Source organism: Puma concolor, chromosome A1 (genome assembly GCF_028749965.1).
Source record: "Puma concolor isolate L17-30 chromosome A1, mPumCon1.1.hap2, whole genome shotgun sequence".
In the NCBI taxonomy this organism is placed as follows: domain Eukaryota; kingdom Metazoa; phylum Chordata; class Mammalia; order Carnivora; family Felidae; genus Puma; species Puma concolor.
Window position 1 is genome coordinate 123,457,204 of NC_141667.1, and position 27,131 is coordinate 123,484,334.

Here is a 27,131-nt window from a genome sequence, read left to right on the forward strand (position 1 = left end):
TAACAGTGACTCTCCCACAACCGGAAGTGTGTATAGGTTTCACTAAAGACACAGGCTTTACAGTTACCTGCACACCAGCCTGAATAAATGAAAGCTTTACCTTTCTCAAGATACAAATTTACCTACATTTTATACTGTGTGTATACTTAAAAAAATAATGCTGGACGGATGGGGAATAATGCTAGGGTACAAAAGAACTTTCAATTTGTACTATATGTTCTTTTGGACTGTCTGGATTTACTTTCAAAATAAATGATTACTTTTACTTTTATAATTAATGGTGATTATGTCTTTAGATTTGGGGATTATTGTTAGCTTTAATTTTTTTAGTACTTTTCTCTATTTCCCAAGTTTTTTATATTATAACATAAAAATATTTTGTAGGTAATGTACACGTTATTTCCAGCAGTGTACTTGAAATAAAAGTTAAAGGATGCCTAGAATTTTATTTACTTATTTTTTAAAATGTTTATTTATTTTTGGGGCGCCTGGGTGGCGCAGTCGGTTAAGCGTCCGACTTCAGCCAGGTCACCATCTCGCGGTCCGTGAGCTCGAGCCCCGCGTCAGGCCCTGGGCTGATGGCTCGGAGCCTGGAGCCTGTTTCCGATTCTGTGTCTCCCTCTCTCTCTGCCCCTCCCCCGTTCATGCTCTGTCTCTCTCTGTCCCAAAAATAAATTTAAAAAAAAAAAATGTTTATTTATTTTTGAGAGAGAGACAGAGTGTGAATGGGGGAGGGGCAGAGAGGGACACAGAATCCAAAGCAGGCTCCAGGCTCTGAGCTGTCAGCACAGAGCCAGACGTGGGGCTTCAATCCACAAACCTCAAGATCATAACCTGAGCCAAAGCTGGAGCTTAACCGACTGAGCCACCCAGGCACCCTGAATTTTATTTAACTGAAAATCACCTGAGAATGAGGTACAGGATCTGCCTGCATAGACAAAGGAAAATTATCAGCGGACCATTAGTTTTAATGCAGATGTTGCAATCAAAACAAAGACAGACAAATGAGGTGGTTGTTGTATTCCTAGCATCTGCCACTTGTTAGAGGTATCTAGCAGCTCAGCTTGCTGTCATTGCAAATGACACCAAACTAAGCTCTGAGGGCTGAGATCTTGGGTTATAATTTAATGGCCTCTTAGCAAGATTGGTTAGTTGTGATGGCAAGTGAGTGGTGAAGGTGTGAATTGGGGCCACACAGGAGTCAGTTAATTCTACACCATGTGGGACCACAAACCACACTCTAGCCACGCCATCCCCTTCACAAACGCATGATGTTTGATCTACACAGGGCAAGGTGAAAAAGTAGATGCATCATTAGGAAAACATCTTCATCACTAAAACAACAGCTCCATCTCTTTCTGAACATGGTCCAGGCATCAAAAAGCATTAATATCATTCTGGGATGCTAACCCTTACCTGTCCTGGAGGGGAGCTCTCTGCACCCAACACTTGCCTATAGAACACTGGATCACAGCTCCGCAGTGTGTTCTGGCGGCTGGCCAGTGGGCTGGCAGCACCAGGTTTCTTCAACAGTGGGTCGCTGCGGCGTGAGTCGGTGGTGAGGTACACCTGATGGTAAAGGTGCGGTGGCATCAGACCTCCCCGCACAGCGTCTGCATGCAGAGAGGACCCTGGTGTTCGGTACAGGGAGCTCACAGGAGCTCTGTACAGATCCCTCGACTGTTTCCACTTGTAAACTTTGAATATGATCACTCCCAATACTGTGACTGCAAACCCCACAGAAACCAGGATTAGAGAGAGGAGTAGATAAAAGGTGAGATTTTTATTCTGCTCCCGAGGGGCAGAGCCAGAGGGGAATTCAGCCCGGGCTTCAGGAGATTCCTCGGTTACTGACACAGTCAGGGTTGCCGTGGTGGACAGTGATGGCTCCCCATTGTCTTTGATCAAGACCATAAGAGTCTGCCTGGGCACATCTGTGTCCTGAACTGGGCGGGAAGTGCTGACTTGACCCGTGTGAAGCCCCACAGCAAAAAGGCTCTGGTTGGAAGCTCCTAAGAGGCTGTAGGAGAGCCAGGCATTGTGCCCGGCATCCGGGTCCCAGCCTACCACCCGAGTGACCACATAGCCAGCAGCGGTACCTCTGGGCAGCATCTCCATTGAGCTCCGGCCAGGCCGGGGGTATAAGACCTGGGGGGCATTGTCATTGCGATCAGTGACAAATATGTTCACGCTAATGTTGGTGGTCAGGACTGGAGTGCCCCCATCGCTGACATGAACTGTTATTTTAAATTCTCGCCGATCTTCATAGTCCAGGGGCACTACAGATGACACGATGCCAGTGTCACGATTTATCGTGAAATAGTGGCCCACTAGCCCAGTTTCAGCTTCTTGTTCCAAGAGAAAGAAGGAAAGGCGAGCATTCTGCGGGGCATCAGGGTCCCAGACACTTAGATTTAGTATTGGAACCCCGGGGATGTTATTTTCCTCAACATAAACATCATAGGAGGACTGGGGAGACTGTGGAGGGTTGTCATTGATGTCAGACACTCGTACCTGCACGATTGTAAGGGCTGAGAGGGAAGGAGTTCCAGCATCTCGAGCAGTGATGCTGAGGTTGTATTCTGGGACAGTCTCACGATCCAGGGCTGCGCTGGTTTTCAAAGTAAAGTAATTCTTGAGGGAAGAAGTAAGGCTAAAGGGGAGACCTGGTGGCACCTCGCAAGACACCAGTCCATTCTCCCCAGCATCCAGATCAATCACACTGAGCAAAGCAATGACAGTTCCAAGAGGGGCATCCTCGGGAACTGGGCTGTACACAGAGGTGACTGTAATCTCTGGGGCATTGTCATTCACGTCCACAACCTCTACCAAAACTTTGCAATGTGCTCCTTCGGGATTGGCGCCTTTGTCTTTGGCCTGTATGTAAATCTCGTGGAGTTTTGTGTCTTCAAAGTCGAGGCGACCTCTGATTGTCAGCACCCCACTTACAAGGTCTAAGGAGAATAGGTCTCGCACACCGGCGCGATTGTGGCTGCCAAAAGAGTAAATGATTTCACCATTGGGGCCTTCATCCAGATCAGTTGCATGAACTCGCACCACGACGGTACCCGGCGGCGCATCCTCCAGGACTCGCGCACGGTATAAAGACTGATTGAAGGCGGGTGCATTGTCATTCGCGTCCAGCACGGTGATGCGAATGGGAAGGGTGGCGGAGCGAGCCGGGGTGCCTCCATCCAAAGCCGTCAGCACCACCTGGAGACTTGGCTCTCGCTCCCAATCAAGAGCGCGCTCCAGCACCAACTCCGCGTACTTGGTGCCGTCCTCTCGCGTCTGAACGCGAAGCGCAAAGTACTCATTTAGGCTCAGCTCATAGGTTTGTAAAGAGTTGCTTCCTACATCGGGATCATGCGCGCTCTCCAGCGGAAAGCGCGTGCCTGGCGCCACGGCCTCGCTAATCTCCAATTTCATTTCCCGGGTAGGGAATGTGGGATTGTTGTCATTGATATCCTGGATCACCACTTCCGCCCTTAACAGCTCTAGTGGGGTCTCCACCACCAGCTCCAGAGTTACAGTGCAGGAGGGCACTGTCCCACAAAGCTCCTCCCGATCCAGGCGGTCGTTCACGAACATCTCTCCAGTCTCCCGATTCACCTCAAAGAATCTTCGGCTAGCTCCAGACAACACCCGTAGCCTGCGTGCTGACAGGCTGCTGAGATCCAAACCAAGGTCCGTGACCACGTTGCCCACCACAAAACCTTTCTCTCTTTCCTCCAGAATCTCATAGCGAACGACGGCAGAAGCCTTGTGCAAGGCACCAAGCAGAAACAAAACTCCCACTACTCTCCCGATGCTTACCAGTCCGCTCCTCCAGGCCTCTGGGACCATCTCACTCAAAGGCAGTTCCTCTCAGCGGAGTCCAGATCTTTCCGGCTTTTTCGCTGAGAAACTTTCAGCGGGTTAGCGCTACAGCGCTAGGCACGGAGTCGGACATGGCTTTCTCGATGCCGTTGATTTGCTCACCGGCTGTTCAGTCTCTGCCTCATCCCGGGGCACCGAGAGGGGACGGGCCAGGGCCAGATCTCCAGCGTCTTCATTGGCCGACAGCGGCACGCAGAGTCCCAGCCAATAACTGCACGAAGAATGCGCTAGCGCCGGGCTCTCTGAGCGGGACAAACGCTACCGCCAGGAACTTCACTTTCCTTTTGCTTCTTTCCTGAGTTTAGGGCCAAAGGGCCTTGGCAGTTATCTTGTACATCGGCAACCTACCCTGACCTGAAAAGCCAAATGCAGAGCCATGAAGATGGCTGTTTTGTAGGTTTTCCAACCAAACCAAGGCCTATTACACATTTTTTTAAACCGCTGTCTGTAATCGCAAGAAGAGAGGGTCAAACAAACCCAGAATGACACAACACCGTCTGGAAAAACACAAATATGGTTTGTTGGAGGGCTGCATAGAGCCTATCCAGTTGGACTCTATATGTAAGGGAGGATTTATCATTTCTGTGGAAATGTTAATAATTTCAGCGTTCTCTCTTACCAAATGAGACTGTACAATTCTCTGTTTCTCAGTAAAGAGAATCAATAGGAACCACTATCTGGTTTAACAGTTTTATGTAATTCAAAATTTAGATTTCTTTTAAAACTGGATGTTGTTTAGTTCTCATTTCTTAAGAACCAGAGAGCAATGTGACAACTCCCTATCCCATCTTTCCTAACAAACAATCTCAATCATAAAGCATAATTTCAAATGCTTCCCTTTACATGGCCAATCCACTTCCCAAGATCTTGTATTAATATGCCACAAAGAGAAGTTGCATTGCTAAAGAAGGATAATACCCATTCCCCCCTCAAAAAGAAAAAAATCTAGGCTTGTTTATCACCTGGGACCTTTATAAAATGACTAAGATATAGCAGCAACGCTCCATAAACTCTTTAGAGAAATACACAGCCTTTAACCCAAAAAATAAAGAGCCTTGAAGAGTTTTCTACATTTAGGATTAAAACTCATGAAACAAACCAAATAGCACTTATTAGGATAATGAATAAGAGATCAGGTATGAAATAAGTCAGAGCTAACACATCCCTGGGCAAGAAACTACCCTAAAAGTGTTTCTGAGTTCCCACCCTATTAAATGAATATGGCAGGTAAAACGTCTGGCATACAGTAAGCCCAAATTACTGATCCAAATTACCCCATTAAATACGAGATGCCAAGTTTTAGAGCCTCATACTGTTTCTGTATACTTGTCTTGGACATCACTTTGAGTGCATATAAACCTTTCTGAAGTGTAACTGAACCTTGAAAGGGAGAGGCAGACATATTAGATAGGTAGATAAGAAGTATACAGTATAGAGGGTATTTACTGAAGAGATAAAAACCATATTTGACCTGATTCTCCATGTCCTCAAAACTTTCTCTCTTAAAACCCTTAGTTTTAAATAGTTTTACAACAGATCAGACCACTAAGAAGGTTGACAGGCATTCAAAGACAGAATATATTCCATAGAATATATTTAGAAGACAGAATATGGCCTAGTCACTTGCTACTCAAGTATAAGCCAAGAACCAATGGCATAGGCATCACCTAGGAGCTTGTTAGAAATGCAGAAACGCAGAAATTCTCTACCTTGACTAAATTATAATTTAACAAAATACCTGTGTGATTTGAATGTGCCTTAGGGTTTGAGAAACACTGATTTGCAGTTTCTTCAGAGATGGATTGATTTACCAATCATTTTTCTCATTCACAATAACTTAATTACAACATGGCTTTTGAAAACTGGTTTTTAAAAGTTGAAATGGTTTTCCCATTTATAATAAGGCCCATAGTTAATTCTTAAGATTTCTTCAGAAGCCAGCAGAATCCTCTTGGATCCATGCTCCACAGTGGCCAAAAGATCTTCTTACAATTTTAATTAGATGATACAATTATCCAGCTGAAAACTCCTCAGCAGCATCTCACTACTCTTGAAATAAAATTCCAAATCCTTTGCACAGTATCCAAATTCTCATGCCTTCTCCTTCTCTAAATACTCCATTATATAATATAGTCATCAGCCAAGCTTTTTTGTGCCCCCAGGCTTTTAGAAGGACTACTCCTCTCTTAGGAAAGCTGCTTACCCTTCCCTCCCTTTGCTTCGCTAATTTCTACAACTCTTTCAGGACTCACTTTAAATGTTATTTCACAATAGAGGTCTTCCATTAGACCCCAGTTAAAACCAGGATTCTTTGTTATGTGCTCTAAGAGCACCTTATATTTTCCTTTGTTGAGTCTAGCACAATTTAATATTTTAGAATTATGTTTTGTTTAAGTATAATGTCTGCTTCTTCCACTACGGAAGAAGCTGTAGGAGGTCAGAGACTATGCCTGTTTTGATGATCATTTATATCCCTGGCACCTTGCACAGTAGGCACTTAAATGCTTCCCCCTCCCCCCCCCCCGCTTTATTAAAGTATAATTGATAAATATAATTGTATAAGTTTAAGGTGTAAACATGGTAATTTACTATATTGTGAAATAATTAGCACAATATAGTTAACATATCCATTACCCCTGTTTATTACCGTTGTACGTGTGTGTGTCCACATATGTGGTGAGAATGATTAAGATATCCTCTGTCAGCAAATTTCAAGAATATACTACAAAACTAGAGTCACCTTTCTGTATACTAGAGTCCTAGAACATATTCATCTTTAAGTGAAAGTTTGTACCTTTTGACCAAATCTCTCTACATTTAATGCTTATTAATATAGCAATCTTTGGGGCGCCTGGGTGGCTCAGTCGGTTAAGCGTCCGACTCCAGCTCAGGTCATGATCTCATGGTCCGTGAGTTCGAGCCCCGTGTCGGGCTCTGTGCTGACAGCTCAGAGCCTGGAGCCTGCTTCAGATTCTGTGTCTCCCTCTCTCTCTGACCCTCCCCCGTTCATGCTCTCTGTCTCAAAAATAAACATTAAAAAATATATATAGCAATCTTCATGTCAATGGCCTACTAATCATGAAATGCACCAAGGATTACATATGGTCAATTATATGCATCCACTTTCCCTAGAAGTAAGCATTTTTGGAAGATACAGTCACTCTTTCAAGCTACCAGTGGGCCTAATGAAACTATTTGGTAACCTAATGACTTGAATAATTTGCTAAAGAGCCAAATAAGGTGTGGTAATACAACTCACGCAAGAAAAAAAAAACAAACAGGATGCCTTGCTGTGCCACCTATATTAAGGGGAAATGAAAGCAGCAGTGTTAAAGGGTCAACACAATTTTCCAGTCTCTTTCCTCTTTCCTTTCTGTTCTATAATTTCAAGAGAGCCTCTGATCAATGAGATACAACAAAAATAATTTTAAAATAGAAAGTGATTATGTTATAGTTGTCAAGAGTGAAGCCTTAGTGTCAAAAAGACTTGAGTTCCAATACTGGATATTACACTTAGTAACTATGTAACCATGAAGCTCTTATTTTTCACTTCTCTTTCAGTTTGTTTATCTGTAAAATGGGAATAATAACAGCACTCCTTGACATAACCACAGGCATCTCAATCTGTTAATATTTTAACAGCTTTATATTTACCATAGCGTTCATCTAGACATCCAGATCATCTAGACAATGATTTTCAGTAATTTATAGTTATGCAACCAACATCACAATCCAGTTTTAGTATATTCCCATCACCCCCAAATGCCCTAATCCTGTCTGCAATCAATTCTTGCTCCTACTCCCAGCCTCAGGCAACCAATGACTCAAAAATTCCCAAGTCAGGGCACCTGGGTGTGTAGAGCATGCAATTCTTGATCTCGGAGGTGTGAGCTTCAGCCCATGTTGGGTGCAGAGATTACTTGAAAATAAGATCTTTAAAAAAAAAATTCCCAAGTCATTCTTAACATCTTTTTCTACATTCCCACATTAATTACCAGTACATGCCAATGTTTACTACTTCCAAAATGTATTCTGAACCTATCAAATTACTTTCCCTTTCTACTGCCACTACCTGAGTCAAATACCTTAAATATCATTATGATTGGCTACTTAATTTTTAAGGCCAATGAAAAATGAAATGCGAGCTTCCTTATTTAAAACTTAAGAATGGCAAGATGGTAAGAGCAGAGAATTAGCCCAAATGCAGGGCCCTCCTAAAAAGGGGACCCATGTGATCGCACAGATTACACGCTCATGAAGCTGCCCTTGCCTGGCACAGAGGAAGGTCTCCATAAATATGTCCTAATATCATTTTTAAATACTGGGTAACTACCTAATATTATTCATTCTCAGAGGATCAGTAATATCAGAAAATCTTGCTCATGAAACTGTTAAAAAATGTATTACCCCCTTAAAATTCTAAATATCATCTAGTAATCTTTCAATTTAATGTCATTTGACTATTTGAAGAACATTCTGAGGTCAAAGGTCAAAAGTCAAATTAAGGGAGCATGTGAAGAGAACTGGTATAAAAACAGATAACCGATAGGTTAATCAAACATGTATCATAATTTAGACAGGTGGGTGATTCAAGGACTTGGTGAATAAGCTGAAGAGTTTAGCCTTAATATTTATCTCAAGTTTATTTATGTGAAAAAATATTCTGCATACTTTGATTTGAAAAAGATCTATAAATCTTAAGTTTTATAAAACCTCCATTCTATCTCCCCTCAGACAAGAAGAAATTATCTCGCCAAAGTATTTTAAAACTACAATGATAATCAGTGATTTTTGAGATCAAAAGTTTAAGAAAAAAAGATTTACCTCTTTTCCCATTTGAGTGCTATTCTCTTCTAGTCTTGATTGCATTAGTACTCTTATTGTTTAATAGATCATAAACTCAAACGTGCCAGGAAACTACCCGCAAAAATTATCAATAGCCCACTTGAAAATCTTCCAAGACACCTAAATTCTCCTTAGAATCTGTTCAATTTTTCCCCAGCACACTATTACATTTTTACCTAAATTATTATCAGTTCTCAACAAATGGGTAGCCTTGTGTGATTGAGCTGTTTTTTTCTAAATGAAGTAATTTGCTTCAAAATACATTAACTTTGAGTGAGAAAGAAGTGTGGCTTTCTGATCTTTAAGCCTTCTATCAATACAGAAGTTTAGTATACAATAAAGATACTATCTCAAAATACTGAGACAAAGATGAAGGTTTTTTTAAAAACACTTATTTTAGGGGCGCCTGGGTGGCGCAGTCGGTTGAGCGTCCGACTTCAGCCAGGTCACGATCTCGCGGTCTGTGAGTTCGAGCCCCGCGTCAGGCTCTGGGCTGATGGCTCGGAGCCTGGAGCCTGTTTCCGATTCTGTGTCTCCCTCTCTCTCTGCCCCTCCCCCGTTCATGCTCTGTCTCTCTCTGTCCCAAAAATAAATAAACGTTGAAAAAAAAATTAAAAAAAAAAAAAACACTTATTTTATTTTTGAGAGAGAGAGAGAACGTGAGCAGGGAAGGGACAGACAGAGTAGGAGACACAGAATCCAAAGCAGGTTCCAGTCTCCGAGCTGTCAGCACATAGCCCAATGCGAGGCTCGAACTCACGAATGGTGAGATCATGACACGAGCTGAAGTCAGATGCCCAACGGACTAAGCCACCCAGGTGCCCCAAAGATGAAAGTGTTTAATAAACAGTACTGAGACAACTGGACAGCCGTTTGAAAAAAATAAAATAAAAATTAGATCCATTACTCAGCACACACAAGAATAAAACCCATACAGATCAGGAATCTAAATGTAAAAACCAAAAAATCATACAAGTATTAGAAGAAAATGGATGAATTTTCTATAACCTCAGTGTGGGGCAAGGGTTTCTAACTATGACTCAAAACCTAAATGCAATTTAAGAAAAGACTAATTAATTTCATTACATAAAAATAAAAAGGAAAAAAGACTGCAATGCAAAAAATACCCTAGACAAAACTGAAAGGCAAATGACATACTGGGAAAAAAATATTTGTAACTTATATCTTGGGCAAAAGGCTAATATCTCTAAATATATAAATAACTTTAAAATTTTAGGACAAGACACTAAAAAATCATACAGAAAAATGAACATAAGACATGAACAATTTTTAAAAGAGATAAACAGGCTCTTAAACATGTAAAAAGGGGCATGTGGGTGGCTCAGTGGGTTGGGCATCCGACTCTTGGTTTCAAGTCAGGTCATGATCTCACAGTTCATGAGTTTGAGCCCTGCGTCAGGCTCTGTGCTGACAGTGTGAAGTCTGCTTGGGATTCTCTGTCTCCCTCTCTCTCTGCCCCTCCCTCTCAAAACCCACTCCCTCTCCCTCTCTCAAAAATAAATAAAACTTTTGTAAAAATGTGAAAAGATCCTTAAATTCAATCAGAATGAAAGAAACTCTAATCAAAACTACTCTGAGATGTTTTAAATGATCAGATTGGCAAAAATTAAAAATCTTGATGACATACTCTGTTGTGGAGGTTGTGGGAAAATAAGCATCCTCATCTACTGGTAGGAAAGCAAAAGAGTACAACCTATATGGAGGAAAACAGTTATATCTAACAAACCTACATATGCATTTACCCTATGGCCTAGTAATCACACTTTTAGGAATTTACCCTGAATATACACTTCAAAAATTCTTAAAAAACATATGTACCAGATTATTCATTACAGCATTATTTTTAAATAATTTGTAAATGCAAAGAGATTAGAAACTACCTAAACTGCATACTAGAGATTGGTTGAACATACTATGATATGTACACATATAATGGAGTTTTAGAAAACTATAAAAAATGACCTCTATAAATTCATATAGAATGATTTACAGGATATAGTATGTTAGTACAAAAACCAAAGTGAAAATTTTTGTTTCTGATCATGTGAAACTAGCCATATCATTATAAAAAACTTAAGACACTGATGAAAATATGTGGAAAAATGCTTTCAGACAGTGGCTTAAAAGGAGTGGAAGACTAAGAGAAAGGAAACAAATAAGTTGAATCCTAGGATCTCTCATGTTTTTCCTGGAGGCAATTTTCAGACCATGGGGCAAAAAAGGGGAAATCCAAAAATAATATAGTGATCTTGCTGAGTTGAGGAATAAAAATTAGCATTTAGGAAGACTGAGGAAGCTAAAAATTGTGGAACAGAGAACGGAGCTATGTAAAGAATTCCAGAAGTCTGGATAAGGATCCCGTGAGTCTCTGGATGAACTATAATCTGAGCGTGTACAGAATGACAATTATCCTGAAGCTGAGCAAAGAACAAGCGACCTATTAGCTGAAATTTTTCTGGAGCTCACATAGGGATGGGAAATATTTGGATTCCATTCATCCAGAATATAAAAATCTTGACAAACACTCCAAAAAAGATCGCGACTTAGTAGTAGGGCTAATTAGCCCAATGCAAAGGTTTCTATAAATCTTTTCTAACAAAATAAAACAAGCCTTGGAAAGATCAACCAGACCTGCAGATAACTTAACTGCCTTCCAAAAAACAAATTTCAATACTTTTTTAAAGTAGCATTTTATTTTTTTAAGTTTGTTTCTTTATTTATTTTGAGAGAGAAGAGAGTGTGCGTAAGTGCACAAGCAGGGGAGGGATAGAGAAAGAGGAAGAGAGAGTATCCCAAACAGGCTCCATGCTGTCATCGTGGATTCTAACTCAGGGCTTATCGCATGAACCATAAGATCATGATTTGAGCTAAAACCAAGAGCTGGATGCTTAACCAACTGAGTCACCCAGACACACCACATTTCAATACTTTTTAAAGAAAAACAACAAAACACAAACACTCAACAATGTAGCATTTACAAAGTCTGCCATCCAATAAAAACATTACTAGGTATGCAAACAATCAGCAAACTGTGACTTAAAACCAGGAAGAAAATCATCACTAGAAATGACAAAAGTAATTTAAAAAAAATTTTTTTTCAACGTTTTTATTTTTATTTTTGGGACAGAGAGACAGAGCATGAACGGGGGAGGGGCAGAGAGAGAGGGAGACACAGAATCGGAAACAGGCTCCAGGCTCTGAGCCATCAGCCCAGAGCCCGACGCGGGGCTCGAACTCACGGACCGCGAGATCATGACCTGGCTGACGTCGGACGCTTAACCGACTGTGCCACCCAGGCGCCCCGAAATGACAAAAGTAATTAAATTAGCAGACAATTAATTTAAAAAGCTACTATAAATGCTCTCAAGGATTTAAAGGAAAACATGAAGCTACTGAGAAAAATGGAGAGAAATGAAATTTCTGGAAGTGAAAAATACGAATATGAAATGAAAACTTCACTAGATGGGATTAACAGCAGCCTAGACATAAAGAAGATCAATGAACTTGAAAACATAGCAAAACAAACTGAAAATAATGAAAAAATAGAAACACAGCTTCAGCAACCTGTGGGAAAATGTCAATTGGTCTAACACAAGTAAAATTGAAGTTTTATAATTGTGTATGTGTGTGTAATAATATTTGAATACAGCCCAAAACTTTCTAAATTTAAAGAAAACTATACATTGACAGACTCAAGAAGCTCAATGAGTCCCAAGAAGGATAAAACACCAAGAAAAATACACTAAGGTCATCATTATCAAATTTCTGAAAATCATAAATAAAAAGAAAAATTTAGAAGCAGCCAGAGGGGGGAAAAAAACAGTAAAAACAAAGCAACAAAAATGACTGTAGACTTCTTATTAGAAACTAAAAGAAAACTGTCAGTCTAGAATTCTATATCCAGCAAAAGTATCTTTCAAAAATGAAGGTGAAAGAAAGATCTTTTTCAGACAAACAACAAACAAGAAAATATGTAACCAGAAGATTTATTCTGAAAGTTACAAGAAACATTAAAAAAAGTTCTTCAGTCGGAAGGAAACTGACACCTGATGGAAATTTGGACTACGTAAAAAAATAAGTGACACAAAGATAAAAATGTACATTACATATGAAAAACTTTTCTTCTCACTTTCTCGTTTCTTTAAAAAATAATTGATTATAGGGGATCCTGGGTGGCTCAGTCAAACATCCAACTCTTGATTTTGGCTCAGGTCATGACCTCACAGTTCATGAGTTCAAGCCCCACACTGGGCTCTGTGTTGACACTGCAAAGTCTGCTTGGGATTCTCTCTCCCTGCCTCTCTCTCTGCCCTTTCCACATGTTTTCTCTCTCCCTCTCAAAATAAATAAATAAACTTTAAAAAATTGATTATTTAGAAGGCAGGGGTAACCCAAGCTTGTAGGAAAGGCTTGGGGAATCTAGGACACCTAGCAGCCAAAATGAAGGTAAAGATGCTGAGCCTGAACCCGGAAACTATGTCCACAAAACCAAGCCAGACTTACAAAGAATTCCAAGAAACTATGATCCTACCTTATGTCCTTTTGAGATCCCGCGAGAATATGTACGGAATTAAACTGAAAATCAGTAACAGAAAGCAGGAAAATCTCCAAACACTTGGAAATAAAACAACACAGTTCTAAGTAATCCATGGGTCAACAAGTCATGAAGGAAATTTAACAATATACTGAACTGAACAAAAATGAAAATACACTTATCAAAATTTGTGGGATGCAACTAAAGCAGTTCTGACAGGGAAATGTATAGCACTAAAGATAAAAGTTTTCAAATCAATAAACTATGTTCCTACCTCAAGAAACTAGAAAAAAGGAGCAAAATAAAAAATTTTTGCAAAATTTTTGCTTTGCAAAAGCAAGCAGAAGCAAAGAAATTTTAATAAATACAAGGCCATATATCAATGAAATTGAACTCCTAGATATACACCTAGGAGAAATTAAAAGATATATTCATACAAATACTTGCAGCAAATGTTCATCGTTTTTCATAATAGTCAAAAACTGGAAGAAACTCAAATGTCTATCAATGGACACCTATATAAACAAAATATGGTGTAGCCATACAACAAAATACTATTCAACAGTAAAAGCAATTAAGGGCTGATACATGCTACATGGATGAATGTCAGCAACACTGTGCCAAGTGAAAGAAGCCAACATAAAAACTACATATTGTCTAACTATATTTATGTGAAATTTCTACAAAAGAAAAAAACTATAGAGACTGAAAATTGGCCAATGGTTGCCTGGGGCTGCGGATGGAAACTGACTGTAAACAGACACCAAGGAAATCTTTGGGATGAAGAAAATGTTCTAAAACTGGATAGTGGGGATGGTTGCACAACTGAATAAATTTATTAAGACTTGTCTAACTCCACCTGAAAATGTGTTAAGTTCATTATACATAAATTATACCCCAATTTAACTATTTAAAAAGATATATAAATCAGTAAAACAAAAAATAAAAATAGAAAAAAATCAATGTCACTAAAAGGTAGTGCTTTGAAAACTAATAAAATTAGTAAATCAATAAACTGACAAACTCTAACAATATGGACAATCCTATATCTACAGTGAAACAGAGTATCACTACAGACCCCACAGACATTAAAAGGAATATAAGGGAATATTATGAACAACTGTATGCATGTAAAAGGAATATAAGGCAATATTATGAACAACTGTATGCATGTAAATGCAACAACTTATTTTTCATTTATCTATTTATTTATTTATTTATGAAAGAGGCAGAAAGAGGCAGAGAGAGACAGAGACACAGAGAGAGAGAGAATATCCCTGGCAGGATTCATGCTCATGCAGCCTGACATAGGGCTCGATCCCACAACCCTGGGATCACAATCTGAACCAAAATCAAGAGTCAGATGCTTAACTGACTGAGCCACCCAGGCACCCCTAAACTCAACAATTTAAATAAAATGGACCAATTGCTACAAACAAAATGCTAAAAACAAAAGTCACTAGAATACTCACCCAATATGAAATGGATAATCTAAATAGTCCTATAGCTAGCAGACAAATTGAATACATAGTTTAAAAATTCCCCAAAAGAAATCTCCAGGTCCAGATGGTTTCACTGGAGAATTCTTTCAAATTTTTAAAGAAAAGCTAACACCAATTCTACACAATCTATTTCAGAAAATAGAAGAGGAGAAGACCCTTTCTAATTCATTTTATGAAGCCAATTTTGCTGATGTCAAAGCTAGACAAAGGCAGCACACAAAAAAACTACAAATCAATATCCCACATAAATATAAATACAAAATCCTGAATAAAATATTAGTAAATGGACTTCAGCAACATGTAAAAAGAAGTATATACCATAACCAAGTGGAGCTTATTCCAGGGATGCAAGACTATTCACTATTTGAAAAATAATTAATATTATTCACCCTATCAACAAGCTAAAGAAGAAAAATTATGCAATCATATACAATGGTACAGAAAAAGGATGAAAAAAAATTCAACATCTATTATTTTTTTTAAAAAACTCAGATTTAAAAAAAAAAAGGGGGGGGCGCCTGGGTGGCGCAGTCGGTTAAGCGCCCGACTTCAGCCACGTCACGATCTCGCGGTCCTTGAGTTCGAGCCCCGCGTCAGGCTCTGGGCTGATGGCTCAGAGCCTGGAGCCTGTTTCCGATTCTGTGTCTCCCTCTCTCTCTGCCCCTCCCCCGTTCATGCTCTGTCTCTCTCTGTCCCAAAAATAAATAAACGTTGAAAAAAAAATTTTTTAATAAAAATAAAAAAATAAAAAACTCAGAAAACTAGGAACAGAGGAGATCTTCCTCAGCTTAGCAGAAAGAATCCACACAAACCTACAGTAAACATGATACTTAAGAGTGAAAGATTAAATTCCCCCCCTTATATCAAGAACAAAGCAAAGATGCCTACTCTCACTATTATTAATTTTTTTACATTTATTTATTTTTGAGAGACAGAGCACAAGCAGAGGAGGGGCAGAGACAGGAGACACAGAATCTGAAGCAGGCTCCAGGCTCAGAGCAAGCATTCAGCACAGAGCCCAATGCAGGGCTCAAACCCACAAATTGTGAGATCATGACCTGAGCCGAAGTCTGACACTTAACCAACTGAGCCACCCAGGCGCCCCTCACTATTCTTAGTCAATATAATACTAGAAGTTCCAGCCAGTTGCAGTAAGGCAAGAAAATACAAAGAAAAGACATACAGATTAAAAGGAAGAAATAATAATATCCCTATCGCAGATGGCACATTGTTTACAAAGAAAATCCCAAAGAATCTATTATTAAAAAACTCCCAGAACTACTAAGTGACTTTAGTAAGGTCATCGGATACAAGGTCAACATATCAAAATCTACTTCTAAATACTATGATTGAACATGTAGAAATTGAAATTACAAATTCAATACATGGGAATGCAAGCTGGTGCAGCCACTCTGGAAACAGTATGGAGGTTCCTCAAAAAACTAAAAATAGAACTACCCTACAACCCAGCAATTGCACTATTAGGCATTTATCCATGGGATACAGCTGTTCTGTTTCAAAGGGACACATGCACCCCCATGTTTATAACAGCACTATCAGCAATAGCCAAAGCATGGAAAGAGACCAAATGTCCATCAATGGATAAATGGATAAAGAAGATGTGGTGTGTATATATACAATGGAGTATTACTCGGCAATCAAAAAGAGTGAAATCTTGCCATTTGCAACTATGTGGATGGAACTGAAAGGTATTATGCTAAGTGAAATTAGAGAAAGACAAAAATCATATGACTTCACTCATATGAGGACTTTAAGAGACAAAACAGATGAACCTAAGGGAAGGGAAACAAAAATAATATAAAAACAGGGAGGGGGACAAAACAGAAGAGACTCATAAATATGGAGAACTGAGGGTTACTGGAGGGGTTGTGGGAGGGGGGATGGGCTAAATGGGCAAGGGGCACTAAGGAACCTACTCCTGAAATCATTGTTGCACTATATGCTAACTAATTTGGATGTAAATTTTAAAAAATAAAAAATAAAATTAAAAAAAACTCAACACAATTTCCAATTATTCAAAAAATGGAATTCTTAGGTATAACTAACAAAATATGCATAGAACTTACAGAATGAAACTTTAAAAATGCTGATGAAAGAAATAAAAGAATATTTAACTTAATGGGGAGACCAACCTAATATTCATGGTTCAGAAGACTCAACATACTAAAGATATCAACTCCTCCCTACCTCCACTTTGATCTCTAGATTTAACACAATTCCTCAAAATATGAACTAGATGTTTTCTGTACTACTGACAAGTTTATTCTAAAATAAACATATAGTGGCGCCTGGGTGGCTCAGTCAGTTAAGCGTCTGACTCTTGATTTTTGGCTCAGGTCATAATCTCACAGTTCGTGAGTTCAAGGCCCATGCTGGGCTCTGCACTGATGGTGCAGAGCCTGCTTGAGATTCTCTTCCTCTCTCTCTCTCTCTCTCTCTCTCTGCCCCTCCTCTGATCGCACTCTCTCTCTCTTTCTCTCAAAATAAACACTAAAAAAATTACAAAAATAATAAAACGTACATATATAGGGGTGCCGGGGCGGCTCAATCGGTTAAGTGTCTGACTCTTAACATTGGTTCAGTCATGATCCCAGGGTTGTAAAATCAAGTCCCATGTCAGGCTCTACACTGAGCGTGGAGCCTGCGTGAGATTCTCTCTCTCTCTCTCTCTCTCTCTCTCTCTCTCTCTCTTTCTCTACCCCACTACCCTCTAAAAATTAAAACAAAAAACACTTTTACTTAAAAAAAATACATAATGAGATAGTAAAACATACCCACTAGAATGGCTAAAATTAAAAAGTTTAACAGGAAGCATTGGGGAGAACATGGAGTAAGCAGAGCTGTCATACAATGCCGATGAGAATGTAAAGTACGACCTCTTTGAAAAATAGTTTTGTAGCTTCTTATAAAGCTAAATATAGATTTCCCGTTATATGATCAAGCAATTGTACTTTTAGGCATTTACCTGAGAAACTAAAAATATGCCCACAAAAATTTTTACATAAATGTTCACATCATCTTAATTAAGAATAACATCAGGGTGCCTGGCTGGCTCAATCAGTTAACCATCGGACTTCGGCTCCTGTCATGATCTCACGGTTTGTGAGTTTGAGCTTCGCACTGGGCTCTATCCTTATGGCTCAGAGCCTGGAGCTTACTTCATATTCTGTGTCTCTCTCTGTCTTGCCCCTCCTATGCTCATGCTCTCTCTCTCTCTCAAAGATAAATTAACATAAAAAAATTTTTTTAAAGAATAACACCAAACTGGGAACTCAAATGTCCATTAACAAGTAACTGTATAAACAAATTGTGATGTATCTATACAATGCATTATCAATCAGCAATTAAAAAAACAAGCTAATGAACACACAACAGTGTGAAGGAATTTCAAAAACATGTAGAAGAAAAAGCAGACACAAAAAAGTACATGTTGTAGGATTCTGTTTAGAAGAAATTCTGGAAAAGACAAAACTAATTTATGGTGACAGGAAGCAGATCAGTGGTTGCCTAGATCCAGTGACGTGGGTAAATGATTGTGAAGGGGCATGAGAAAGCTTTTGGAGGTTATAGAAGTATTGTATAATTTGACTGTATAAATGGTTACACAAGTGTAAACATCTGTTAAAATTCAATGAGCTGTATAATTTTTAAAGGTACATTTTATATATAAATTACGCCACAGTAAATATAAATTATGCCACAGTAAAACTGATTAAAAATTGTTTTAGGGGCACCTGGGTAGCTCAGTTGGTTAAGCGTCTGACTCTCGGCATCAGCTCAGGTAATGATCTCACTGGTTTGTGGGTTTAAACCCAGCATTGGTCTCCGTGTTGACAGTGCAGGACCTGCTGGGGATTCTCTTTCTCTGCTCCTCCCCTGCTCACGTGCTGTCTCAAAATAAAATAAACTTAAAAAGTTGTTTTAAAACAAAATGTGAGAAAGTATATATAAGCATTCCTTACTTTGCAGTTGTGCAGGACTGTAAAAAAGAACCACTCAAACTGACACTGCAAAGTAATCTTAACAATCAATAGAGGAAATTAGAATTGTTCTGTGACCTTTAAAAAAGTTTTTGAAAACATTAAAAACTCCTACAGGGAAGTAAAAAAAATAGTGAAACTAATATTTATTTAATACATTATAATCTGAGACATTAAGAACAGCTGAGAATTACAGGGTTGGCTTTTTCTCATCCTATAATTTATAATACAGAGCAAACATCTTTTCTATGCCTTGGAAAATTGTCAAGACTTTTCCTAAGTTTGGATCAACTTCCAGTATTTTATGTATCCTTGGAGCTTTCAAGGTCATGAAATATCTCCAAGAGTTCCTCTAATGTGAAGGTTTTTTTGCTGGTGTTATTTTTTTCTGGACATTTTCATCCTTTTTGTCACAACCACTTTCCTGACTTATGCCAGTAAGTTCACATTCACAAAGCTCCTTAGGCTACATGTCTAGAGACTCTTGAAGGTAGGAGTGTCGACTTTTCCAGTGTCAGCTATTTATTCTATAATTCCATTTTCTAAGATTTTATTTTTTTAAAGTTTATTTATTTTGAGAGAGAGAGAGAGAAAGAGAGGGAGAGCACATGCAAATGGGGAAGGAGTAGAGAGAGAGGAGAGAGAGAATCACAAGTAAATTCCATGCTGTCAGCAAGGAGCCCAATGTGGGGCTCTATCCCATAAACCATGAGATCTTGACCTGTGCAGAAATCAAACGTTGGATGCTCAACAGACTGAGCCACCCAGGTGCTCCTTAAAGATTTTAAGTAATCTGTACACCCAACATAGGGCTTGAACTCACAACCCCAAAATCAAGAGTCACATATTTTAATGACCAAGCCAGCCAGAAGCCCCTATAATTCCATTTTTATTCAATTTGAATTTCACTGACTGCATTATCACTTTCGTTTATTTGCTGCACTTTAATTTAGGTGGTCAACTCCCTCTACACATTTTTGTAAAATGTCATGTGGGTTTATCTCTGGGAGACAAGAAGGCAACACAACTACATGCTTTGCTGTCTGTGCATAAACTAAATAACAGTAACCAATCTCTGACAGACAGAAAGCCGCTAGGTGATTGGTTACCTATCATGGTGCATATCTGTCATATGCAAAGTAGTCTGTGGACTAAAGGGCTAACAGTGACATTTATGCTTGAAGTAATTACTCAGAGAAAATGCCATGGTAACTGAAATTTGAACTGTTTCTATAAGACTGGTATTATTTAAACCATATGTATGTATGTGTATAAACACACACACATATGAGAATGATAAAGAGAATAAAAAGAAAGAATAAAAGAAATGTAGCAAAATATAAATTAACAATAGCTAAGTCTGGATAAAGGGTATATAGTTCTTTGTGCAATTCTTGAAAGCCTTTTGGAAATTTGAAATTATTTCAAAATAGTTAAAAAGAAAACTTGCTGTGAAGGCACCTATCAAAATTACAAACCTATTTACTCTTTGACCCAGCAATTCCACTTTTGGGAATTCATCCCACATATATACTGCACATGCACAAAATAATGTCAGTACAAGACTTTTCACTGCAGTTATTTGTAATACTCAGAGACTGAAAACATCCCAAGAATGAATTTATCTATCAGGAGACTGATAAATAGCACAGTGGAATACCAAGCATCTGTTTAAAAGAAAAACTTTCCTTATGTATTAATATGGAAAGACTTTTAAAGGATACATTGTAGAGTAACGAAATCAAGAAAAAGAACAGTGTATGTTATCTGTTTTGTAAGAAAAGTGGGGAAAATATATATCTAGATTTGCCCCTATCTGTATAAAGAAATGCTTAAAAGAGACCTAAGAAACTAATAAAATGTATGTGGGCAGGAGGAAACAGGGGCAGAAGAGTAGGACAGGAATGGGAATAAGACAATATATACCTAATATGCAACCATTTCATTTTTGAACGATATAACTGTGTTTCTCATCACAAAATAAGATAAAATTACTAAGATTGAGGTAGATGGCAGAACTATAAGGACTCAAATGAAAAGCTGCCCCTGGAATATTATTAGTTGGGAAAAAGCAAGATGCAGAACAGTATACTTACTATAAAATGATCCCTGTTGTGCAAAAACGCACACCCATTTACATATACCAAAAAAATGCTTGGAAGTATACATAATCAGATATTAACACTACTGGCTTCTTAGAGGTGAGTCTGGAGACAATTGTGGGTGGGCCGAATCTGATGTTTTATTTTTTTATCTAATTTTTTAAAAAAATTTAATTAAAAAAAATTTTTAATGTTTATTTATTTTTGAGAGAACGGGAGACAGCAAACAGGGAAGAGGCAGAGAGAGGGAGACAGAGATTCCCAAGCAGGCTCTGTGCTGTCAGTGCAGAGTCTGATGCGGGGCTCGAACTCACGAACCGTGAGATCATGACCTGAGCTGAAACCAACAGTCAGATACTTAAGTGACTGAGTCTCCCAGGTGCCCCAAGATTTTATTTTTTAAATAATCTCTACACTCAATGTAGGGATCAAACTTAAACACTGAGGTCAAGAGTCGCATCCTCTACCATCTGAGCCAGCCAGGTACCCCTTTTATATCTTTTTAAATTGGAGTATTGTTTATATACAGTGAAAAACCAAGGATCTTGAGTTCAATGAGTTTGGGCAAATGTATACAACCATTTAATTTACCACTCTATCAAAATAGGGGAAAAAATTTAAATTTTTAAAAATGTTTATTTTTGATAGGGAGACCAAGTGCGAATGGGGGAGGGGCAGAGAGAGAGGGAGACACAGAATCTGAAGCAGGCTCCAGGCTCTGAGCTGTCAGCACAGAGCCAGACTCGGGGCTTGAACTCACAAACTGTGAGATCATGACCTGAGCTGAAGGTGGATGCTTAACCAACTGAGCCACCCAGGAGCCCTGAAAAAATATTTTAAATTTATTTATTTATTTTGAGAGTGAGAGCATAAGGGGGGGGCAGAGGAGGGAGACAGAGAGAGGGAGGAAGGGAATCCCAAGCAGGCTCCACACTGTCAGCACAGAGCCCCAACGCAGGGCTTGAACTCACGAACTGTGAGATCATCCCCTGAGCTAAAATCAAGAGTCAGAAGCTTAACCCAATGAGCCACCTAGGTGCCCCAAAGTATGAAAAATATTTATCCCTTTATGGGGAGAAGTTCTACCATCATTAACACTGCCAGTTGCAACTTAAAATGCTTAACTACCATTAATTTATTCAGGAAATATTCATTTAGAGCTTAACAATGCCAAGGACTGTTCCAGGCCTTAAAAATATACCATGAAGGGGCGCCTGGCTGGCTCAGTCAGTTGAGAGTCGACTTCGGCCCAGGTCATCATCTCCTGGCTCGGCTGGTGGGTTCAAACGCCTCTTTGCTGACAACTCAGAGCTTGGAGCCGGCTTCAGAGTCTGTGTCTCCCTCTCTCTCTGCCCTTCCCTGCTCACGCTGTGCCTCTCTTTCTCAAAACTAAATAAACATTAAAAAAAATTTTAATATATACCATGGAAAAGAAATAACCCCTTGTTATGAAGGAGCTCGTATTCTTGTTAGGGAGAGAAAGTGAACTCTCTTTCTCTTGTTAGGGAGAGAAAGCAAATACATGTCAGATGAAAGTCACAGAACAAAAATTAGTATCTTTTTAACATGGTTACTAAGAATCCTAAAGGATGTTTAAGTTTGTGTGGGTGTATCTTCCAAGTGTACTTGTAATATTAAAATTCAATAATTTTATTATTGTTGCTACACATCTCTTATCCTAAATATTCCTTATTTGAAATTCTACTGTTTGTCACCCAATAATATATGGTGAAAAAATACTAGCCTTAAAAACATGCATGAAAAATATACAATCAAGTGAAAGAAAATTAAGCAACAACAATTTAAAACATCCTGGTAAATTATAATCCAAACAATTCTAGAGGCAGAAAAGAATTGGGCAGAGCTAATGTGAAAAGTAGAGTGAGCATGAATTAAACAAAGAGGTTCTCTGGGTGCTGGATGTCTTTAACAGTGAAAAAGAGATCAGGAAGAAAAATAAAGAACAGGGGTAGCACTGTAATGAACCCAAAAACATACCAGCGTAGAGCTACCAGGAAGCTTATCAAGCTCAGCCTGGTGAGGATCTATCCATCTGAATGGATTATCACAATGGAAGGAATCAAAATAATGGTTACTATATGTCCAACCACCTTCTTAATATCTGGACGTGGATGTTTCACAGAATCTTAAACAACATGTTTACAACTCAAATCCTAATTTCTCTGTGATCTACCCTTCTCTAGTCTTCCACAACTCACTAAATGGTACCTTTGTCCATCCAGTTCCTTAATTCACAAATCTGGCAATGATTCTTAATCCCCCTTTTCTTTCAATCACTGTTTTTCTTCAATTAACAATATTTAATTGTAAATTTACCAGCCAGGCAATGATCTTTCCAGACACTAAAGAATATAAAAGAGAAAACAGTCCCTACCTTATGGAGCTTACATTCCACCATTCCACTATTCTCTTCTTGAATCTATTTCCTAAGTATATCTCCAATCCATCCATTTATTTCTATAGCCACTGCCTTCCCTTTAATCCAATCCAGCACCATTTTTTATCAGAAACACTGCCATCGTCTCCCATCTATTTTTCCTACTTCCATTTACAACCCTCATAAATCAGTCTGCCACACAACAGCCAGAGAAATATTTTAAAAATTCAAATCATATCTTGTCACTACCCTGTTTAAAACTTTTCAAAAGTTCCTATGTACAAAAGTACTTAGAATAAAATCCAGAGTCTTTAATATGGCTTACAGGATTCTGCCTGTACCTCATTTTTAGCTTCCTTAGCCTTTTTCACTTGCTCATCTTTTTGGAAGGACCTTTACACACACTATTTCCTCTGCCAAACAATTTCTTCTTTCATCTCCTTGTCACCTGGCTAACTTCTACTCATCTTTCACATCTCACACTAAATTTATCACTTCCTGAAAGAAGCCCTCCCTGACCCTCAGGCTAGGGTAGCCCCCCACCCCATTATAGCCTCTCTTAGCATCCTTGCTTTTCTCCTTGGTAGCATTTATCAGACGTATAAAAGACGGTATCTTAGAAAGAGACCCATTAAGTCAGGAGTCATAGCTGCCTTATTCACTGGTGCATCTTTGGCACCTAGGACAATGGCTTGCATATACCAGGCAGTTAATAAATATTTGTCATATAAATGAATTAATGATCCAACCACCGCTAGACTTGGGGCAGACACTAGTGTTTACTCTGTTTTGGGATAGGCTCTTCCAATCTATATATTTCAGAGAATGGATGCCTGAATTTATGTAGATGTGGTTTAGACTTAAACTATATACTTTTACATTATATTCTCACACAGTATTAGAATAGACTACCTTGCACTTCTTGTGTTTCAAAACCAGGTGCAGTATACAAAAATAAACAGCAAGAATCAGAAAATGAAATTAAAATATATTTTACAGTAACATCCCAAACTATAAAATATGTAGGAATAATTTAATGAAAGATTACATAAGACCTCTACACTAAAAACTATAAAACACTGCTAAAAGAAGTTAAAGAAGATCTAGATAAATGGAAATATAGTACCACTCTCATAGGTTAGAAGTCTCGTTATTGTTAAGATGACCCCTCTCCCAAAACATTTATAGATTTAGTGCAGTCCCATTCAAAACCCTTGCAGGCTTTTTCCCTCTATAGTGAGAAGATGACTTTTATTTGGAAAGAGAAAAAGATTATGAACAGTCAGAACAATGCTGAAAAAAAAAACAAGGAAAAAAAATGGGAGGATTCACCAACCTGACTTCAAGACTATGAAGCGACAATAATCAAGACAGTGTGGTTGTGGCAAAATGATGGACAAACAGATCCATGGCACATGACGGGAAGTATAGCAACAGACCAACTTATATCAAATGATTTTCAACAAGGGGGCCAAAGTAATTCAATAGGAAAAGGAACATCCTTTCAACAAAAGAACAAAAGAAAAAAGAAAAAAGTCAAGAACCTTGACTCCTACCTCAATGAATTCCTACCACATATCACATGCAAAAATCAATGTAAAATAAGATAGGGGGTTCCTGAGTGGCTCAGTCAGACTTAGGCTCAGGTCATGATCTCCTGGTTCGAGAGTTGGAGCCCTACATCAGGCTCTTTGCTGTCAGGACACAGCCCACCTCAGATCCTCTATTTCCCTCTCTGTGCCCCATCCCCCTCAAAAATAAACATTAAAAATAAACTAAAATAAAATAAGGTAAAGGAAAGAGTCAACAGGTATTAAATAAGTGCCCTTTGCTCACCAGGAATACTCACTGCCTCCCCTAACACACTGCTAGAGAAAACACTACACAAGATAAAGTGATATGCCAGTGGCACATATTTGTTGAGATTCTTGCCTTTTCTTGGTTTCCAAGCTTTAGCAAACTCTTCAGGTAAGCAAAAGAAACCAGGTTGAATATGCCAAATTATGTGATTATATGAATTCCTTTTAGAGATCACCAGGGAGGTAATAAAGTTAACATAGTTTGGACAAACAATAGAATCCACACCAGTAAGGAATCCTACCATGACTAACCAGACACACTTTTTTTTTTTTTTTAAAGATTAAGAACTGGTTTTTTTTTTGTTTTTTTTTTCAACGTTTATTTATTTTTGGGAGAGAGAGAGACAGAGCATGAACGGGGGAGGGGCAGACAGAGAGGGAGACACAGAATCGGAAACAGGCTCCAGGCTCTGAGCCATCAGCCCAGAGCCTGATGCGGGGCTCGAACTCCCGGACCGCGAGATCGTGACCTGGCTGAAGTCGGACGCTTAACCGACTGCGCCACCCAGGCGCCCCCAGACACACTTTTATGTATCTTCTTATTAATATTCTATTTCTCTTGACTTGCCAGTAATTCACTCTTTTCAACTTTCTTATTACCCAATTTATCTAAATACACTTTGCAAGGTTAAGATTTCCTTTTCTTTTTTTGTTACATTTTAGACTGCAATCTTCCAAACCACTTACAGTGATATATAAAAGGGAATTTTAATTGTAAATGTTATTCCATAATTTTTCAAATGTTTGTAAAATGTAAGTTGAGTGAAATGTTATGCTAACATTATTTGGATCCACCTGATTACAACGAACAACCCCTATCCAGCATTCTGTGCTACCTCAAATTCACTTTAAGTATCCATACCAGCCACAAGGGGGTAGGGAGATATTTGCTGTTGGATCCCAGCTCAGGATCTGAGGTGCAGACTTGAGCAATGAAGGTGCCAGGAGGGCTGTTTTGGGCCACATGGACCACTAGGTGGCCTGGTGGAAAACTGGCCTGCTGTTGATGTCACCAACGTGTAGGGTGTGGTCCTTCGGCTGGAAGAGAGAGGTAAGAGGTAACATTGTACCCTAGAGTCAGCTCCTAGTCCAGGGCCCCATCTGTTGCAAGCATGTAGTAATTACTGATAAAAGACAGAACTAGTGATAGATTCAATTGTGAATCTATACCAGAAATGTGACCTCCCTGTTTTCTCCCAAATCTGGATCATGTGGGTTTTTTTGTTTTAAAGGTTTTTTTTTAAATTTATTTAAGTACTCTCCACAGCCCATGTCAGGCTTGAACTCATGAGTCACATGCTCTTCTGACTAAGCCAGCCAGGTACCCCTGGATCCTGTGTTTTATACAAAGTGATTAGTGTCAAAGGTAGGGAATCTTCAGAAATCATTGTGGAAATAAAAGTAAGTATCAGCTCTGGGATTGTCATTATCACCGAAAATTTTGATCTCAACTACACCAGGCAACCAGTCCTCCCCATCGCTGTTCCTTGCTTCCAAAACCATGGAACATTTTTAAATCTCATCACAGCCCAATGAACTTAAAAGTTTTCATTTCAACACAACTGTGATCAAGATGAAACTGGATACAGGTACTCTGGGCTGCCAAGATACATCTGATCTCCACTTTACTGCTCTCATATGGATCAGCAGCCCTCATCCTCACCAATGGAAGTGGCTCAGGCAGCATGTTTTCTCAAAGGATGACCCCGTATACATTCTGGCTGAAAATGAGTAGGGAGATACAGTTGCATCAACCACCAGGGTGGAGATCTAAGCAGTGCTGCTTTGGGGCTGCCTTTGACATCTAAGGCTGTCAGGACTAAGCCATGTGAGTTTTGCTTTTCCTAGTCTACTGGCTTCTCTAACGCAGGTTCAACCTATTTGTTTCCACTGTTGATCTCTTTTACTTCAAAGACAAATATAGTCCTGCTGCTAAGGTGGCAAAATTGCTTCCAACATCAGTGTCTTCTGTAGGTTCTATTACAAATCT

General features: G+C 39.0%; 1 protein-coding gene across 20 annotated transcripts in view; it reads right to left on the reverse strand.

The window, feature by feature from the left end:
* LOC112861239 (protocadherin gamma-C4) overlaps window positions 1-27,131 on the reverse strand; it is a 173,713-nt gene that overhangs the window by 30,292 nt on the left and 116,290 nt on the right. Inside the window, exon 1 of one of the 20 annotated variants that reach the window (XM_086701861.1) lies at window positions 1,417-4,168. The exons of 18 other annotated variants lie outside the window; for them this stretch is intronic. In XM_086701861.1, the coding sequence (XP_086557987.1) occupies window positions 1,417-3,846 (2,430 nt within the window). In that variant the 5' untranslated portion in view covers window positions 3,847-4,168. Of the gene's footprint in view, window positions 1-1,416; window positions 4,169-27,131 lie in introns of those variants that run through there. One more of the 20 variants, XM_086701992.1, reaches the window with a different exon arrangement.